At 54.7% G+C, this 20,144-nt stretch overlaps 1 protein-coding gene across 1 annotated transcript; it reads right to left on the minus strand.

Moving 5' to 3' along the window:
• Positions 1–6,125: 6,125 nt before the first annotated feature.
• Positions 6,126–19,543, minus strand: LOC139257694 (claudin-7-like). Its single transcript, XM_070874585.1, has 4 exons — positions 19,129–19,543; positions 11,685–11,849; positions 10,123–10,207; positions 6,126–7,451 (listed from the first exon to the last, which is right to left on the minus strand). The coding sequence occupies exons 1-4, from the start codon at positions 19,349–19,351 to the stop codon at positions 7,283–7,285; spliced, it is 642 nt and encodes a 213-aa protein (XP_070730686.1). The 5' UTR covers positions 19,352–19,543; the 3' UTR covers positions 6,126–7,282.
• Positions 19,544–20,144: the final 601 nt, after the last annotated feature.

The raw sequence follows: 20,144 nt of genomic DNA on the forward strand, positions 1-20,144 counted from the left end.
AGTGCGGCGCTCCCTCAGTACTGCCCCTCCGACAGTGTGGCGCTCCCTCAGTACTGCCCCTCCGACAGTGTGGCGCTCCCTCAGTACTGCCCCTCCGACAGTGTGGCGCTCCCTCAGTATGGCACTGGGTGAGTCGGCCTGTATTCTGCCTCTGGAGTGTGGTGGTCGAACTCCCGACTTTCTGACTCAGAAGCGAGTTCTCAATTTCTCAATCTGAAATGTAGAGGCCGGGAACTATCTTGAGTTAAAGGAAAAAAAGGGGATGAAAGGAAACTCCAAAAAGGCTGTGTGACTTTCTGCTGCCTTGCCGTGCCTCGCCTGCGAGTCTAGACAGCGAGTGTCAGAGGGCATTTGACTGTGGGAGGCATCACTGCCAAGTCCAATTCTCTGGTCATCATTGTCCAAGGGTGAGGGGTCATTGGCCAATCAGGAGCAGGAGTCCTGAGGTGACCTCCCCTCCCTATCCTCATCAGGAGGGGTCTGGACAGAGGGGAGAGAGAGATGAGGAATTTCTTCTCTCTGAGGGTTGTAAATCTGTGGAATTCGCTGCCTCAGAGAGCTGTGGAAGCCGGGACATTGAATGGATTTAAGACAGAAATAGACAAGTTTATTAACCAATAAGGGGATAAGGGGGCGGGCGGGGAAGTGGAGCTGAGTCCATGATCGGATCAGCCATGATCGTATTAAATGGCGGAGCAGGCTCGAGGGGCCGAATGGCCGACTCCTGCTCCTATTTCTTATGTTCTCATGTAAACTTTTCCCATGGCGGAAGGGTGGAGAATCAGAGGACACAGACTGGCAGAGGAACCAAAGGCGACATGAGGGAAAACGTTTTCACGCAGCGAGTGGTTATGATCTGGAATGCGCTGCCTGAGAGGGTGGTGGAGGCAGACTCAATTGTGGCTTTCAAAAGGGAGTTGGATTAGAACCTGCAGGAAAAATATCAGCTGGGCCACGGGGAAAGGGCGGGGGGGTGGGATGGGCTGAGGTGCTCTTGCAGAGAGCCGGCACGGGCTCGAGGGGCCGAATGGCCTCGTGTGCTGTAACCGTTCTGTGATTCCATTCTGTGGTGAGGTCAGTTTTGCCCGGAATGTCTCTGGGATTTAATTGAATACTGGGAAGACCGAAGCCATCATAAACTCCGTTACCCAGCCCCCGACTCCCTCCCTCTCCCCAACTCCTGTCTGAGGCTGAACCAGACAGTTCGCAACCTCGGTGTCCTATATGACCCAGAAATGAGCTTCCGGCCACATATCCGCATATAACTAAACCCGCCTGTTTCCACCTCCGTAACATCGCCCGTCTCCGCCCCCTGCCTCAGCTCATCCGCTGCTGAAACCCTCACCCACGCCTTTGTTACCTCCAGACTTGAGTATTCCAACGCACTCCTGGCTGGCCTCCCACATTCTACCCGACGTAAACTGGAGGTGATCCAAAACTTGGCTGCCCCGTGTCCTAACTCGCACCGAGTCTCGCTCACCCATCACCCCGTGCTCGCTGTCCCGTGTCCTAACTCGCACCGAGTCTCGCTCACCCATCACCCCCTGTGCTCGCTGACCCCGTGTCCTAACTTGCACTGAGTCCCACTCACCCATCACCCCCTGTGCTCACTGCCCCGTGTCCTAACTTGCACCGAGTCCCGCTCACCCATCACCCCCTGTGCTCACTGCCCCGTGTCCTAACTTGCACCGAGTCCCGCTCACCCATCACCCCCTGTGCTCGCTGCACCGTGTCCTAACTCGCACCGAGTCCCGCTCACCCATCATCCCCTGTGCTCGCTGCCCCGTGTCCTAACTTGCACCGAGTCCCGTTCACCCATCACCCCCTGTGCTCGCTGACCCCGTGTCCTAACTCGCATCGAGTCCCACTCACCCATCACCCCCTGTGCTCACTGCCCCGTGTCCTAACTCACACCCAGTCCCGCTCACCCATCACCCCCTGTGCTCACTGCCCCGTGTCCTAACTCGCACCGAGTCCCGCTCACCCATCACCCCCTGTGCTCACTGCCCCGTGTCCTAACTCGTACCGAGTCCCGCTCACCCATCACCCCCTGTGCTCACTGCCCCGTGTCCTAACTCGTACCGAGTCCCGCTCACCCATCACCCCCTGTGCTCGCTGCCCCGTGTCCTAACTCGCACCGAGTCCCGCTCACCCATCACCCCCTGTGCTCGCTGCCCCGTGTCCTAACTCGCACCGAGTCCCGCTCACCCATCACCCCCTGTGCTCGCTGCCCCGTGTCCTAACTCGCACCGAGTCCCGCTCACCCATCACCCCCTGTGCTCACTGACCTACATTGGCTCCTGGTTAAGCAACGCCTCGATTTCAAAATTCTCATCCTTGTTTACAAATCCCTCCATGGCCCTCGCCCCTCCCTATCTCTGTAATCTCCTCCAGCCCCACAACCCTCCCAAGATGTCTGCGCTCCTCTAATTCTGCCCTCCTGACCATCCCTGATTATAATCGCTCCACCATCGGTGGCCGTGCCTTCTGTTGCCTGGGCCCCAAGCTCTGGAACTCCCTCCCTCAACCTCTCCGCCTCTCTCTCCTCCTTCAAGACACTCCTTAAAACCGACCTCTTCGACCAAGCTTTTGGTCACCTGCCCTAATTTCTACCTATGCGGCTCGGTGTCAAATATATTTGTTTTGTCTTAAAATACTCTGGTGAAGCACCTTGGGACATTTTACTACGTTAAAGGCTCTATATAAATACACGTTGGTATTGTTGTTGTTGACTCTGTACCCCTCCTGCTCTGTGAGGCTCAGTCCCGCTCTCTCCCATTGGGGTTCAGTCCCACTCTCTCCGATTGGGGTTCAGTCCCACTCTCTCCCATTGGGGTTCAGTCCCGCTCTCTCCCATTGGGGTTCAGTCCCACTCTCTCCCATTGGGGTTCAGTCCCGCTCTCTCCCATTGGGGTTCAGTCCCACTCTCTCCCATTGGGGTTCAGTCCCACTCTCTCCCATTGGGGTTCAGTCCCGCTCTCTCCCATTGGGGTTCAGTCCCGCTCTCTCCCATTGGGGTTCAGTCCCACTCTCTCCGATTGGTTCAGTCCCACTCTCTCCGATTGGGATTCAGTCCCACTCTCTCCGATTGGTTCAGTCCCACTCTCTCCGATTGTGGTTCAGGCTCACTCTCTCTCATTGGGGTTCAGTCTCGCTCTCTCCGATCGGGGTTCTCTGCTAATTATCCGTCCCTGTCACTGGTCCCCATGCTGTGACTGAGTTCTGTGTTGGGAATTTCCAACATGAACTGGACAAAACCTTGCACCACACACACACACAGAGCGTGGTGAGGATGTGGAACTGGCTACCACAGATGCATTTAAGGGGAAGCTGGATAAACACACAAGGGAGGAAGGACTAGAAGGAGATGGTGATGGGGGTGAGATGAAGAGGGGTGGGAGGGGGCTGGTGTGAAGCATAAACCCCGGCACGGAGCATAGAATCACAGAACGGTTACAGCGCAGGAGGCCATTCGGCCCATCGAACCCGTGCCGGCTCTGTGCCAGTCCCACTCCCCCGCCCTTTCCGCGTAGACCTGCAAATTAATTTTCCTTCAGGTACTTATCCAACTCCCTTTCGAGAGCGGTGGTCAAGCCTGCCTCCACCATCCTCACAGGCAGCGTGTCCCAGATCCTCACCACTCAATGGAAGATCTCTGATTGGGCGGAAGGCAGGAGAGATTAAGAGACTGAAGGGAGGGGAACGGGACAAGTTAAGGAACAAAAGATGAGTCGAGAGAAGGTGTGAATGATGGGATCTACCAGCCGCTGTGGGGCGGGGGGGGGGGGGGGGGGGGGGGGAAGAGAGAGAAAAAAACAGAAATAAAATATGGGCCAAGGTTCTGGTCTGAAATTGTTGAGTGCGGAAGGCTGTAAAAGGCCTAAACGAAAGATGAAGGGCTGTTCCTCGAGCTTGCGTTGAGCTTCATTGGAACAGTGTAGGAGGCCGAGGACGGAGAGGTCAGAGTGCGAGTGGGGCCGGGAATTAAAGTGACAGGCGACCGGAAGCTTGGGGTCACTTACGGACTGAATGGAGGTGCTCCACAAAGCGGTCACGCAATCTACGCTTGGTCTCCCCAGTGTAGAGCAGACCTCATCGTGAGCAGCGAATACTAAATTGAGAGAAGTACAAGGAAATCACTGCTACACCTGGAAGGAGTGTTTGGGGCCCTGGACAGTGGGAGGGGAAGGAGTTAGAAGGGAGGGTGTTGCTTCTCCTGCGCTTGTACGGGAAGGTTGCCGTGGGAAGGGCAGCGGGTGCTGGGGGTGATATGCGGGACTGAGGGTGTCGCGGAGGGAGTGGTCCCTTCGGAGCACGGGGGGGGGGGGCTGAGGGGCAGGGGGTGCTGGGATCACGCAGGAGGTGGTGGAAATGGCGGAGGATGATCCATTGAACGTGGAGGCTGGTGGGGTGAAAGGTGAGGACAAGGGGAACACTGTCGTGGTTCTGGGAGGGAGGGGGAGGGGCGAGGGCAGAGGTGGGGGCAATAGAACGGACTCGGTCGAGGGCAGTGTTAACCACGGCGGAGGGGAATCCTCGATTGAGGATAAGGGAAGACATGTCAGAAGCACTGGTGTGAAAGGTGGCGTCGTCAGAGCAGATGTGACCGAAACGGAGAAACTAGGAGAATGGAATGGAGTCCTTACAGGATGCGGGATGGGAGGACGTGTCGTCCAGGTAGCTGTGGGAGTCAGTAGGTTTATAGCGGATACTGGTCGAAAGCCTATCCCGAGAGATGGAGACAGAGAAGTCGAGGAAGGGAAGGGAAGAGTCGGAGATGGACCAGGTGAAGGTGAGGGAGGGGGAGAAATTGGATGTAAAGTGAATGAAATTTTCAAGTTCCGGGCGAGAGCAGGAAACGGCACCGATACAGTCATCAATGTACGGGAGTGAGGGAGGGGACCCGAGTCGGACTGGAACAAAGAATGTTCCACATATCCCACGAACAGGCAACCATAGCTAGGACCCATACGGGTTCCCATAGCAACACCTTTAATTTGGAGGAAGTGAGTGGAGTTAAAGGAGAAGTTGTTCAATGTGAGAACATGTTCAGCCGGGCGGAGGAGGATGATGGGGGATGGGGACTGGTTGGGCCTCTGCTCGAGGAAGAAGCGGAGTGCCCTCAGGCCATCCTGTTGGGAGATGGAGGTGTAAAGGGATTGGACGTCCGTGGTGAAAAGGAGACGGTTGGGGCCGGGGAAACTGGAAAGTGTTAAAGTGACGGACGGTGTCGGAGGAGTCACGGACGTAGGTGGGAAGAGACTGGACAAGGGGAGAAAAAATAGAGTCGGGATAGGAAGAAATAAGTTCCGTGGGGCAAGAACAGGCTGAAACGATGGGTCTACCGGGGCAGTCCTGTTTGTGGATCTTGGGAAGGAGGTAGAAGTGGGCTGTGCGGGGTTGGGGAACTAGGAGGTTGGTGGCTGTGGAGGGAAGATCTCCAGAGGATATCTCTGTCTTAAATTTATTCAATGTCCCAGCTTCCACAGCTCTCTGAGGCAGTGAATTCCACAGATTTACAACCCTCCGAGAAGAAATTCCTCCTCATCTCAGTTTTAAATGGGCAGCCCCTTATTCTAAGATTATGCCCCCTAGTTCTAGTCTCCCCCATCAGTGGGAACATCCTCTCTGCATCCACCTTGTCAAGCCCCCTCATAATCTTATACGTTTCAATAAGATCACCTCTCATTCTTCTGAATTCCAATGAGTAGAGGCCCAACCTCCTCAACCTTTCCTCATAAGTCAACCCCCTCATCCCCGGAATCAACCGAGTGAACCTTCTCTGAACTGCCTCCAAAGCAAGTATATCCTTTGGTAAATATGGAAACCAAAACTGCACGCAGTACTCCAGGTGTGGCCTCACCAATACCCTGTATAACTGTAGCAAGACTTCCCTGCTTTTATACTCCATCCCCTTTGCAATAAAGGCCAAGATACCATTGGCCTTCCTGATCACTTGCTGTACCCGCATACTAACCTTTTGTGTTTCATGTACAAGGACCCCCAGGTCTCTCCCACCCCCTCAATGTACCCCAAAAACATTCAGGACCCACTGGAGAGCGCGAGGGCCTTTTCCCCCCAAGAGAGCGAGCGCGAGAGCGAGAACACAAACCATCACTACAGCAGCAGATTAAGAATTTTATTTTATCACAAAAATGTACAGGTACAATCCTTTCTTTAAAAAAAAAAACTCGCTTAATTCTTTGAAACCCCCTCCCTCCCCGCCTTCGATTGGAGGCACACATGGTAAAAATTACACACTTAAAAACCCATTCACACGAGAGCGCGGGGCAGGCAGAACCAAGGCCCCCTTCACCCCACTGTACCCCCCCCCCCCCCCCCCCCTCCGAGGGGTAGGAACGGGACTCGCAGCAGGGACTGGAGTTAGACCCTATGCTGACGAGGACTGTGACCCCCAGGGTCATCGTACACTGGTGGGAGGGGGGGGGAAAAAAAGAGGCACAATCTTTAGGGGCAGTGCATGGGATGAATCTCGCCACATTTGGAGGGGTCTGTTGAATGGGGAGGGGCTTTAGGGACTAGAGTCTGGCGGGACGGTGCTTGGCGATGTCTGGATCAGACTAACAGGCGAAGCAAACGCCAATGAGCGCACCGGAGAACTCCAGCTCACGGAGGCCAGGGCAGAGAGCAGCCCAGTCGCAGACTCGAGGAGAATTTGGCAAGCACCGCGGAGAAAGTTCGGCCATTTCCCCGGGGTAAAACAAAAACTCCTTCTCCGGGGGGAAAAAGGGTGCGAAATAATAATAATAATAAATAAAAGCCGGGCTCCCAACTCGAGTCCCTCAGGTCAAGGGCAGAAGACTTGACCCACAGTCAGTCACACACAGATTAAAGTCCCCCTCACAATCTGCTCAGGGACCTGCAGCACGAGAATGACTGAAATATTAGGACTTTTTTTTATTATTAGCTATAAACAAGAGATTTTCAAGCCATGCCGTAAGTTATATTCAACATTCAATCAAAACTAAATTCAGTTACTTGCTCAATCCGCTCCTCTCCCATTTTCTAAACATAGTGAACGCCTGTTATTTAAAAAAACACACACACACACACACACACACACACATTCTTAAAAGCTTCTAAACAAATCACAAATCCACAAGTTATTGCTTCAAAACAAAATATAATAATGATCCCCCTGGCATAAATTTACAACGTCCTACTCCACAGATTATCCTTGCTTCATTCCACAGGGTCCAAGAGTCGCTCCTTCAGGTGAGCAGGTCAAGTTACAAAAAGGTTCGAGAAACAACCCCGGAGCTCACACAAACTCCTTGTTGCTGCTGGGGGCCTTGGGGCGGGCCTTGGATTTAGGGTAGGACCGGGCATAGCTGTCTTTCTTGGAGCAGGAGCAGCTCAGCATTCCCCCGCCGATCAGGACCAGGGCTGCCCCTGCCCAGTTCACAAAGATGGCAGACCCAAACTCATACCTGGAAAGGAAACGGCAGCATTTAGATCAGATCAGGGCACAGTGTCGGTGGGTACAGGTCTGTCACTGTATAACACTGGGGTACAGTACTGGTGGGTACAGGTCTGTCACTGTATAACATTGGGGTACAGTACTGGTGGGTACAGGTCTGTCACTGTATAACATTGGGGTACAGTACTGGTGGGTACAGGTCTGTCACTGTATAACACTGGGGTACAGTACTGGTGGGTACAGGTCTGTCACTGTATAACATTGGGGTACAGTACTGGTGGGTACAGGTCTGTCACTGTATAACACTGGGGTACAGTACTGGTGGGTACAGGTCTGTCACTGTATAACACTGGGGTACAGTACTAGTGGGTACAGGTCTGTCACTGTATATCTGGGGTACAGGTCTGTCACTGTATAACACTGGGGTACAGTACTGGTGGGTACAGGTCTGTCACTGTATAACACTGGGGTACAGTACTGGTGGGTACAGGTCTGTAACTGTATAACACTGGGGTACAGTACTGGTGGGTACAGGTCTGTCACTGTATAACTGGGGTACAGGTCTGTCACTGTATAACACTGGGGTACAGGTCTGGTGGGTACAAGTCTGTCACACTAACACTGGGGTACAGTACTGGTGGGTACAGGTCTGTAACTGTATAACACTGGGGTACAGTACTGGTGGGTACAGGTCGGTCATTGTATAACACTGGGGTACAGGTCTGTCACTGTATAACACTGGTGTACAGTACTGGTGGGTACAGCTCTGTCACTGTATAACACTGGGGTACAGTACTGGTGGGTACAGGTCTGTCACTGTATAACACTGGGGTACAGGTCTGTCACTGTATAACACTGGGGTACAGTACTGGTGGGAATAGGTCTCTGTATAACACTGGGATACAGTACTGGTGGGTACAGGTCTGTCACTGTATAACACTGGGGTACAGGTCTGGTGGGTACAGGTCTGTCACTGTATAACACTGGGGTACAGTACTGGTGGGTACAGGTCTGTCACTATATAACACTGGGGTACAGTACTGGTGGGTACAGGTCTGTCACTGTATAACACTGGGGTACAGTACTGGTGGGTACAGGTCTGTCACTGTATAACACTGGGGTACAGTACTGGTGGGTACAGGTCTGTCACTGTATAACACTGGGGTACAGTACTGGTGGGTACAGGTCGGTCACTGTATAACACTGGGGTACAGTACTGGTGGGTACAGGTCGGTCACTGTATAACACTGGGGTACAGTACTGGTGGGTACAGGTCTGTCACTGTATAACACTGGGGTACAGTACTGGTGGGTACAGGTCGGTCACTGTATAACACTGGGGTACAGTACTGGTGGGTACAGGTCTGTCACTGTATAACACTGGGGTACAGTACTGGTGGGTACAGGTCTGTCACTATATAACACTGGGGTACAGTACTGGTGGGTACAGGTCTGTCACTGTATAACACTGGGGTACAGTACTGGTGGGTACAGGTCTGTCACTGTATAACACTGGGGTACAGTACTGGTGGGTACAGGTCTGTCACTGTATAACACTGGGGTACAGTACTGGTGGGTACAGGTCGGTCACTGTATAACACTGGGGTACGGTACTGGTGGGTACAGGTCTGTCACTGTATAACACTGGGGTACGGTACTGGTGGGTACAGGTCGGTCACTGTATAACACTGGGGTACAGTACTGGTGGGTACAGGTCTGTCACTGTATAACACTGGGGTACAGTACTGGTGGGTACAGGTCTGTCACTGTATAACACTGGGGTACAGTACTGGTGGGTACAGGTCTGTCACTGTATAACACTGGGGTACAGGTCTGTCACTGTATAACACTGGGGTACAGTACTGGTGGGAATAGGTCTCTGTATAACACTGGGATACAGTACTGGTGGGTACAGGTCTGTCACTGTATAACACTGGGGTACAGGTCTGGTGGGTACAGGTCTGTCACTGTATAACAATGGGGTACAGGTCTGTCACACTATAACACTGGGGTACAGTACTGGTGGGTACAGGTCTGTCACTATATAACACTGGGGTACAGTACTGGTGGCTACAGGTCTGTCACTGTATAACACTGGGGTACAGGTCTGTCACTGTATAACACTGGGGTACAGGTCTGGTGGGTACAGGTCTGTCACTGTATAACACTGGGGTACAGTACTGGTGGGTACATGTCTGTCACTGTATAACACTGGGGTACAGTACTGGTGGGTACATGTCTGTCACTGTATAACACTGGGGTACAGTACTGGTGGGTACAGGTCTGTCACTGTATAACACTGGGGTACAGTACTGGTGGGTACAGGTCTGTCACTGTATAACACTGGGGTACAGTACTGGTGGGTCAGTGCCATTTTGACAGATCGAGCACAGGAGAGGTCAGGTAGGCGACCTGGAGTCTTGATGCCAGCACAGCCTATTCCTGCGCCAGTAACGATCCCAGCCAGCCTGCTCATTGGTGTTGCACAACAGAGCATCCACCACTTGTGGGTCGACTCCCAGCACAAACACGGCAAACCAGTTCCATGTCACATCAAGAGAGCTCGCACAATTTGACCAGAGCCAGCCCACAGGGCAGGACCCACCGGTAATTAAGAGGGGAGTCAGTCAAGGGGTGGGGCACAGTTAACTTCCCACTAACAAATGCAGAGACGGTAATTACTTGGTGTTGACGGGAATGAGCGGGTTGTAGAAGTCTCGCACGATCTCGTGCCCGTACCAAGACGAACCAATCAGCGCACACAGGCCTGCGGAGAGAGAAGGAGATTGGTGGTTAGTGGGCAGCCAGAACACGGGGAAGTCAGGGATGGTTTCACACGCCAATCAGGTGCCCGCCCAGTGCAGGAATTCATTGCATCTCAATAAAAAAAAAGTCACTCTGCAACACCACCCTCGCAGTTATGTAACCCCTTGAACAAAGCAAAACCTCCTCACGGCATTTCTGAAGAGCGCAAATTGACACAGAGCCAAAAGGAGAGGACATCAGAACAAAGCTTGGTCAAAGAGATTGGTTTTAAGTAGCATCTTAAAAAGAAGAGGGGAGAAGCGGAGAGGTTTAGGGAGAGAGTTCCAGAGCTTGGGGCCCAGGCAACAGAAGGCACGGCCACCGATGGTGGAGCGATGGAAATTGTGGGGGGGGCAGGGGGTAGTGACGCAAGAGGCCAGAATTAGAGGAGCGCAGAGATCTCAGGTTGTGGGGCTGGAGGAGATTACAGAGATAGGGAGGGGCGAGGGCCATGGAGGGGGTTATAAACCAGGATGAGAATTTTTTTAAAAAGGGGGTGTTGTTTAACCAGGAGCCAATGTAGGTCAGCGAGCACAGGGGGTGATGGGTGAGCGGGACTCGGTGCGAGTTAGGACACGGGGCAGTGAGCACAGGGGGTGATGGGTGAGCGGGACTCGGTGCGAGTTAGGACACGGGGCAGCGAGCACAGGGGGTGATGGGTGAGCGGGACTGGGTGAGAGTTAGGACACGGGGTCAGCGAGCACAGGGGGTGATGGGTGAGCGGGACTGGGTGCGAGTTAGGACACGGGTCAGCGAGCACAGTGGGTGATGGGTGAGCGGGACTCGGTGCGAGTTAGGACACGGGGTCAGCGAGCACAGGGGGTGATGGGTGAGCGGGACTGGGTGCGAGTTAGGACACGGGGGCAGTGAGCACAGGGGGTGATGGGTGAGCGGGACTGGGTGCGAGTTAGGACATGGGTCAGCGAGCACAGGGGGTGATGGGTGAGCGGGACTCGGTGCGAGTTAGGACACGGGGGCAGCGAGCACAGGGGGTGATGGGTGAGCGGGACTGGGTGCGAGTTAGGACACGGGGGCAGCCGAGTTTTGGATCACCTCAAGTTTACGTCGTGTAGAATGTGGGAGGCCAGCCAGGAGTGCGTTGGAATTGTCAAGTCTGTGGAGGTAACAAAGGCATTGATGAGGGCTTCAGCAGCGGATGAGCTGAGGCCCGGGGGGGGGGGGGCAGCAGAGACGGTTTGCGGGTCATGCTGCCACAGGGGTGTTTGGGTCAACCCTGGAAGGACGGGCGAGGTAGGAGACAAACCCGATTGTGATGTATGCTCACGGGTTTGTGGAACTGTTCGAGTTGGGAGTGGCTCAGCCCATCACGTGATGTTGACAAGACTCAATAAAACCCCGGCCAGTTGGGTTCGGGGGATCCACGATGGGGCAGGTGGAAGAAGTGTAATGCGTAGTGTGACCAACAGCGACGTGCTCACCTGCGAGGATGAAGGCGATGCCACCTCCCATGGCGATGCGGGACTTCTTGACTTTGTCATCACCGCCACACTTGGTGCACTTCATTCCCACACAGCTGATGCCCACAGCAAGGACCCCGACCACAATGCCCACCACCATCAGGGCACGGGTGGCTTGAATGGAGCCTGAAAAAGAGAGAGGGAGAACATATCCAGGAGATTAGAACGCAGTTAGATCCACGATAGCCAAGGACCCCGCCTCCCAACCCGACTAACGTGTGCACCCGTGAGCGTGCTCGCAGACTTGTGGAGACGGTGCGTTGAGAGAGTGGCTTAGCCAGTCAAGAGATGTTCACAAGACTCAATAAAACCCCGGCCAGTAGGGTTCAGGGGAGATCCACGATGGGGCAGGTGGTCGAGAGCCTGGTGGATGAACCGGTAATGTGTCGTGTGATTGTTAAACCTTTGCTAATAAACCAACTCGTTCTTAACAGCAATGTGTTGCGATTAATTCTTAAGCCAAGAACCCATGAAGCAAATACATTACAGTGACCTTGGCTAAGAATTTCCACGGACCTGCCCCCTCCCCCCACGTCACATGAGAAACCCTGTTACACAGGAACAGGAGGAGGCCCATTCGGCCCCTCGAGCCTGTTACACAGGAACAGGAGGAGGCCCATTCAGCCCCTCGAGCCTGTTACACAGGAACAGGAGGAGGCCCATTCAGCCCCTCGAGCCTGTTACACAGGAACAGGAGGAGGCCCATTCGGCCCCTCGAGCCTGTTACACAGGAACAGGAGGAGGCCCATTCGGCCCCTCGAGCCTGTTACACAGGAACAGGAGGAGGCCCATTCAGCCCCTCGAGCCTGTTACACAGGAACAGGAGGAGGCCCATTCAGCCCCTCGAGCCTGTTACACAGGAACAGGAGGAGGCCCATTCAGCACCTCGAGCATGTTACACAGGAACAGGAGGAGGCCCATTCAGCCCCTCGAGCCTGTTACACAGGAACAGGAGGAGGCCATTCAGCCCCTCGAGCCTGTTACACAGGAACAGGAGGAGGCCCATTCAGCCCCTCGAGCCTGTTACACAGGAACAGGAGGAGGCCCATTCAGCCCCTCGAGCATGTTACACAGGAACAGGAGGAGGCCCATTCAGCCCCTCAAGCCTATTACACAGGAACAGGAGGAGGCCCATTCAGCCCCTCGAGCCTGTTACACAGGAACAGGAGGAGGCCCATTCGGCCCCTCGAACCTGTCCCACCATTTAATCGGATCGCAGCTGATCTGTATCTGAATCCCGTTTATCCGCCTTGGTTCTGTAACCCTTAATACCCAACAAAAAAAATCAATCTCAGTTTTGAAATTTCCAGTTGACCCCTGACCTCAGCAGCTTTTTGGGGGAGAGAGTTCCAGATTCCCACGGCCCTTTGTGTGAAGAAGTGCTTCCTGACATCACCCTGAACGGCCTGGCTCTCATCTTATGACGCCCCCCTTGTTCTGGATTCCCCCCCACCAGAGGGAATAGTTTCTCTCTCTCTCTACCCCGTCAACTCCTTTAAACCCCTCGATTAGATCGCCCCTTAATCTTCTACACTCGAGGGAACACAAGCCCAGTCTGTGCGACCTGCCCTCGGAATTTAACCCTTTCAGGCTAGGCTCGGTCGATGTGAAATAAACATACCCGAGTTGGGGTGACTCAGTGCCATACTGGATGGGGCAGTTTACCCACAAATGGATCCGGGGCAAGGGGGTGGAGGTGGGGGCATGGGGGGAAAGCAGGGGAGTGGGGCTAACTGGATAACTACATTACGACAGGCACAACCCTTCATAGGATCACAGCGTAGGCTGTGGCTCGGTCGGTGGCCAGCACTCTCGCACGAATCTGACGATTGTGGGTTCAAGTCCCACTCCAGAGACTGGAGCACACAAATCTCGGCCGACACTCCCGGAGAGACAGCGCCGAGGGAGCGCCACACTGCCAGAGGGGCTGCCCTTCGAATGATCATTAAACCGAGGCCCCGTCTGCTCTCTCAGGTGGACGTAAAAGATCCCACGGCCACTATTTGGAAGAAGAGGAGTTCTACCCGGTGTCCTGGGGGGCCAATATTTATCCCTCAACCAACATAAATTTTTTAAAAAACACAGATTATCTGGGTCATTATCACATTGCTGTGTGTGGGAGCTTGCTGTGCACAAATTGGCTGCTGCATTTCCCACATTACAACAGTGACCACACTCCAAAAGTACTTCATTGGCTGCAAAGCGCTTTGAGACGTCCGGTGGTCGTGAAAGGCGCTATATAAATGCAAGTCTTTAATGGATACAGCACGGAAGGCAGCCATTCGGCCCATCGAACCCGAGCTGGATCTCAGCTGGTCCTGTCCCCTTCCCCCTCCCCTCCCCCCCAGGTTTACGAGCGTGGCCGTCAATAGGCTGCCCGGCACCCGAGAGCCTCGGAGGGCGACGCAAGGGTTACCCGCAGAACAATCTGCAGTGTGCAGAGAGGGCAGGGCGCGAGGCGTGGATCAGCTCGGTCACACTCCATCAGTCTGTTATATATTAACGGGTCGAGGCAGTAAGCACCAGCTAAAATGCCACAGGCAACACTCAACGTAGCAGGACAGCAGAAAGCATCAATTCCATTTCCCCAACACGCTTCACAGCCAGCGAAGTGCTTTCGGAGTGTGGTCACCGTTGTATTGTGGGAAACGCGGGCAGCTAATTTTGTGCACAGCAAGATCCCACACACAGCAATGTGATAATGACCCGGATAATCTGGGGTTGTGTGTGTAAACGTTGATCGAGGGATTAAAGATTGGACCCCCAGGGCAGACGGCTTCCAGTACTCGAGGGGGGGGGGGGGGGGGGGGTCAAGAAAGACCTCAAAGGGCAGGAGGGACTTCAGTCCATGAGTGGGAGGGAACTCGGGAGAACATGGCAGAGACAGAAACGACGTCAACCTTCGAGCTGGAGAAGGAAATGGGGAGTGGGGGGGTGGGGGGTGAAGGGTACCCGTGGTCAGGGTTCGGCTGGCCCAGTCTCAACACACCAGAGAAAGGGCCCTGGACCGGTCGAGAGGCACTGGGGCCTAGGAGGGGGGGGGGGGGGGGGCAGCGATCCTCCAACTAGGGATGCCTCCCCTCCCCCCACACACACGGACCGACGGCTCGGCTTAGCGCAGGTGTGGCCCAAACCGGTTCCAACTGGAAAGTTCTCTTCTGCAGATCGCTGCTTCCCCCCCCACACACACACACACACACACACACACACACACAATTTGCATGTTACAGGAACTGTTCTCAGAAACCACAAGGTAAATACGGGCAAGATAGGCCTTCGACAACAAGTCCCACGGCAACCGAACCAGGGCTCCACCCCACCTCCCCCGCTCCCAGTGTCTCTTCCTCAATTCCCAAATCCCTCCCCCCTCAGTATCTCTTCCTCAAATTCCTCCCCCCTCAGTATCTCTTCCTCAAATCCCTCCCCTCTCAGTATCTCTTCCTCAAATCCCTCCCCCCTCAGTATCTCTTCCTCAATTCCCAAATCGCTCCCCCCAAAGTGTCTCTTCCTCAAATCCCTTCCCCCTCAGTCCCTCTTCCTCAAATCCCTCCCCCTCAAATCCCTCATTGTCTCTTCCTCAAATCCCTCCCCCTCTCTCTTCCTCAAATCCCTCCCCCCCCTCCTGTGTCTCTTCCTCAAAACCCTCCCCCTCACTCCCTTAGTGTCTCCTCCCCAAATCCCTCCCCCCTCACATCCCTGTGTCTCTTCCTCAAATCCCTCCCCCTCACTCCCTCAGTGTTTCTTCCTCAAATCCCTCCCCTGCACTCCCTCAGTGTCTCTTCCTCAAAACCCTCCCCCTCACATCCCTTCCCCCTCACTCCCAAATCCCTGTGTCTCTTCCTCAAATCCCTCCCCCCCTCAGTGTCTCTTCCTCAAAACCCTCCCCCTCACATCCCTTCCCCCTCACTCCCAAATCCCTCAGTGTCTCTTCCTCAAATCCCTCCCCCCCCCTCAGTGTCTCTTCCTCAAAACCCTCCCCCTCACATCCCTTCCCCCTCACTCCCAAATCCCTCAGTGTCTCTTCCTCAAAACCCTCCCCCTCACATCCCTTCCCCCTCACTCCCAAATCCCTCAGTGTCTCTTCCTCAATTCCCGCTCCCCCACCCCCACCACCACCACTCTGTCTCTTCCTCAATTTCCCTCCGTGTCTCTTCCTCAATTTCCCCCCCCCGACTATCACCATCTCTTCCTCAATCCCCCTCAACCTCCCGCACTCCCCCAAAAAACCCTACAGCCCCTTCCCGCACCTCCCCCACCCACTCTTCCTTAACCCCCTATCCCAACTCCCCCCCCCTCCTCCAAATCACCCTCTCCCACTATCTCTTCAACCCCCCCCCCGCCAAAACCCTATAGCCCCTTCCCACACAGTGTCTCTTCCCCCACCTCTCTTCCCCCACGTCTCTGTACCCCTAATCACTTGCGCCCCCCCCCCCACTCAATGTTGCTCTCCTCTTCCTTCCCCTCCCCCCCCCCCCCGCCCCAGCCCGTTGGCTCTTGGGTCGTTCTGTGGGACACATTTGATAAAATGGCCGCCTAGCACGACCCTCCCGAATTAACCGTCATGTTTTTTTTTCTCCTCCCTCGCTCGCTCACACCGCCCCCCCTCCCCCACGAACAATGGCGACCACGTCTCTGGTTTATCTCCAGGTGGGCGAGGAGGAGTCAGAATCAGGGACAGGACCCGGAGCAGTGACCTCGAGGGGGAAACCGAACCCGGCTCACCGGCTCCAACACCACAAAGCAGCCAGCAGGGGGCGCAGGAGCCGGGGGGGGGGGGGGGGGTTGGGAAGTGTGATCTTGGCTCCCATTGGGCGACGGCAGAGCGGCACCTTCATCGCTAGGGCACTGAGGCCAACAGGTTGTTGGTCAATGGCAGAGAACAGGAGCCCCGCCTGCGTCACCACGGCCTGAAGTCCTCACTCCAGGATCACCGGGCTCCAGAGACTCTGCCCATGTCCCCAGCACTGTTCCCATGGTTACCTCGAATTAACACTCCCTTCCCTCCCCACCCAATCAACTTCAAGGTGGTCAGCCCCACCGCCCCTTCAAGGTCGTGGAGCCAATGTTCCCCAGGTGCTCCTCATAACTCAGCCTCGAGGCTCTTTCAGCGGAGTTAGACCGGAGCGAGGGGCAGGGGCCATGGGGTGGAAAGGGGAGAGGTCAGAGTTGAGCTCACGCCTGGATCCTCAGGGATTAGAAGAGGCTCTCTCTCTCTCTCTCTCTTTCTCTCACACAAATTAACAATGAGCCACATTAAAAAGAGAGGCATTAGGGTTTAAGGAAGGACTTAAAGGTTTAGGGAGGGAATTCCAGAGCTTCAGGCCCCCAGGCAGCTGATGGGGGAGCCATGGGAATCAGGAATGCCCAAGAACACCTCTCCATCCCACCTCCCTCTCCCAAGAGTCCGAGGCCTTCAGAACAGTCCCACGGACACCAATTGTTCCCGGGTATCTCATTCAGGTGTCCATTGTCGTAACGAATCTAGATACATTCTGGCTATTCCTCAATGGGGGGGGGGCCTCAGTCCTAGCTAGACATCCATCCATTTGTCTCGGCCTCTCTCGGTCATGGGGGAAAAGAGTCACTGAATGGACAACCCCCGATTGACCCTTCACCTCAGCTGAGGCATGATGGTCCAGCGGCGACCATCGTTCCCCACAGCGGGGGCCGGGAGCAGAATGCTCGATAAACACCCACACACAGTCAGGAGGAGCAGGCACAGGGACATTGTTCAAATGCCGGTGCTAGCTGGGTCACTTTGCCCTGGTGTGGCCCCCTGTCCCACCTGGAGAGCGAGCGAGCGATCGGAACTGAGGTAGGCCAGCGAAAACTCTTCGCCAACCCACCTGTGGATCGGGCAAGTTTCCGTCGTGGAATTGAGAAACAGTCGCCAAGAAACAGAGAGTGGGGGCTGGGGCTGGTTGGGGGGTTGGTCAGGGCAGAGGAGTAGAACACCATGTCCCGATTGGAGGACGGGTGATATTGCATCGACCGGCCCAATTTGGGGGGGGGTTCAGCCACACTACCATCGTGAATCTGGGCACCAAAATGCCCCTTCCTTCGCTTGGGGGGGGGGGGGGGAAGGAAGATTCACCATACTTTGCTCGTTCTAATGCCATTGCCTCCCAGTCTCCATCACTCCCACCCCTCCAGTATCTCGCCCAAGTGGCCATCCTTCGACTCCAAGCCAACACAACTGGCCGTTTGACCAAGGGGGGCATCACAATCCTGCTCCAGGTCAGGCTCAGCCAACAAGGGTGCACTCTGGGAGGAGGGCTCAGCGGGGGAAGGAGGAACCCAGATTGGGATTTCCCCACCCACCCAATCCGAGACGGATAGCCACCCCGGGCGCCAGGACTCCCCCCGCCCCTCCCTAGCCCAGGGCGCCGATATGATTTGCAGCAACAATCAATCACCAGTCCCCACCCGAAACCGGTTAACCCAGCAGAAACATGGGTGGACCCATGTGCAGTGCCAGGCCACACGGTTAACCCGGGGAGGGAGGGAGGGGGCAATCGAGCTTCAGAAACAGATACACATTCTCCCCCCTCCCCTGGGAAGCGGTACATCGACCCCCAGGAGGGAACTAGTAAATCCTTCTGCACCACTCCCACTGTCCCTTTAAAAAAAAAGAAGTAGTACAACCAGCCCCCCCCCCCCAAAAAAGGAAAGTGGTACATCCTACACCCCACCCCACTCCCGGTGCCCCCAGTAAGGGGCGTGAACCCATAGCCCCTCCCCTCAGCCCACTGAAAACCATCTCCAATCTCTCGCTGGTGGTGTACAGTATCTCGGTCAAACAATGCAGTTTATAGCCTACATTTCACTTTTATTGTCACACTGTGTACCCAATCTGACCTTAGCATTGAGTTTATCACAGTGTGTGTTTAAATTTCACACACCAGATAAGATAAAGCCACACAAGATGGCAGGCGGAGCAATGCAACTAGTGGCAACTTTAAACAAGCCTAAAAATACAGACAGACACACACACACACACACAGACACAGGTTTAATCCCAAAACATTGCTCAGCGATCTGCAGCTTCACCCAGTCCCAGGGCTATAGCAAGAGTCCCAGCAACAAGGACTGGGCGGAACCCCACACAGACACAGACACGTAGAGAGACACAGGGAGAACGAGCGAAAGTTGGAGATACAGGGAGCGAGAGATTCGTAAAGCGAGACACACACACACACACACCCGGTACAACCCCCCACCCCAACGCTCTCAGAAACCCAGCCCCAACCACCCTACACACACACACAGATCCACAGAGAGACACACACACAGTCCAGCCCTCCCAACACACACAGACAGAGACACACACACACAGTCCATCCAGCCCTCCCAACACACAGAGAAACACACAGACAGAGATACACACACCGCCCCAGGTGCTCACCTCCCAGCGCCAGGATGGAATCGTACACCTTGCATTGTATCTGGCCGGTGCTCTGGATCACGCAGTTCATCCACAGCCCCTGGTACATGGCCTGCGCCGTGATAATGTTGTCCCCGGCGTAACTGGACATCTTCCACTGGGGCATGATGGTGCTGGCCACCACGGCCAGCCAGCCCAGCAGGGCCAGGGCGAAGCCCAGAATCTGCAAACCCGCGCTCGCCATGGCGGGGGTGGTGAAATCAACAAGAGAGGAGAAACTGGCTTGAAATAGCAAGCTGGAGGAGCAAAAGTTGTCTGGGCTCACAAACTTTCTGCACTGGTTAAAAACTTTTTAAAGTTGCTTTTTTTCTCTCTCTCTCTCGCCTGATCCGGGTCTGGTCTGCTCTGGTCCAACTCTCGTCTCTTCTACCTGGTTCAGCCCCACCTACACCTGCTTTTAACTGGGTTGCTCGGGGGCGCGCCCCGCCTCCTCGGGAACGCGCGCCCGGGTTTCGATTGGGAAACCAGTTTCGAGTAAATGTGTGTTGCAGGGAACATCAGAGTTTCTCTCAAACCGCCCCCCCCCCCCCACAACAACAGTAATTTGCACGTGTCCCAAGACGACACAGCACTGTTATCAAACTCAACTGTGACGCCCAGCCACTTAAGGAGAAATTTTAGAGCAGATTATTATAAAAGAGGTCATTTTTATACAGCAACAACAAATTGTATTAGTACAGCGCCTTTAAAGTAGTGAAACTTACAAAGGGCTTCACACCAGTGATATAAGACAAATGTTTGCCGTCCAGCCAAAAGGAGAAATTAGGATAGGTGACCAAACAGAGGTATGGAGAGAAAGCAGGAAGGGGGTACTGAAGTTGCATGTTCAGCCATGAACTCATTGAATGGTGGTGCAGGCTCGAAGGGCCAAATGGCCTACTCCTGCACCTATTTTCTATGTTTCTATGTAACGAGCGCCTTAAAAGAGGAAAGAGAGGTTTAGGCAGTGAGTTCCAGAGTTTAGTTTCAGGATTGGC

The sequence above is a fragment of the Pristiophorus japonicus genome, unplaced genomic scaffold (genome assembly GCF_044704955.1).
Source record: "Pristiophorus japonicus isolate sPriJap1 unplaced genomic scaffold, sPriJap1.hap1 HAP1_SCAFFOLD_898, whole genome shotgun sequence".
NCBI lineage: Eukaryota > Metazoa > Chordata > Chondrichthyes > Pristiophoridae > Pristiophorus > Pristiophorus japonicus.

Excerpts from the sequence above, each read along its gene's own strand:
- LOC139257694 (XM_070874585.1), bottom strand. The coding sequence starts at position 19,351 with ATGGCGAGCGCGGGTTTGCAGATTCTGGGCTTCGCCCTGGCCCTGCTG. Across the intron at positions 11,850-19,128 it reads TTCCATCCTGGCGCTGGGAG|GCTCCATTCAAGCCACCCGT; the intron begins GTGAGCACCTGG and ends TCTCTTTTTCAG. Across the intron at positions 7,452-10,122 it reads CTCATTCCCGTCAACACCAA|GTATGAGTTTGGGTCTGCCA; the intron begins GTAATTACCGTC and ends TTTCCTTTCCAG.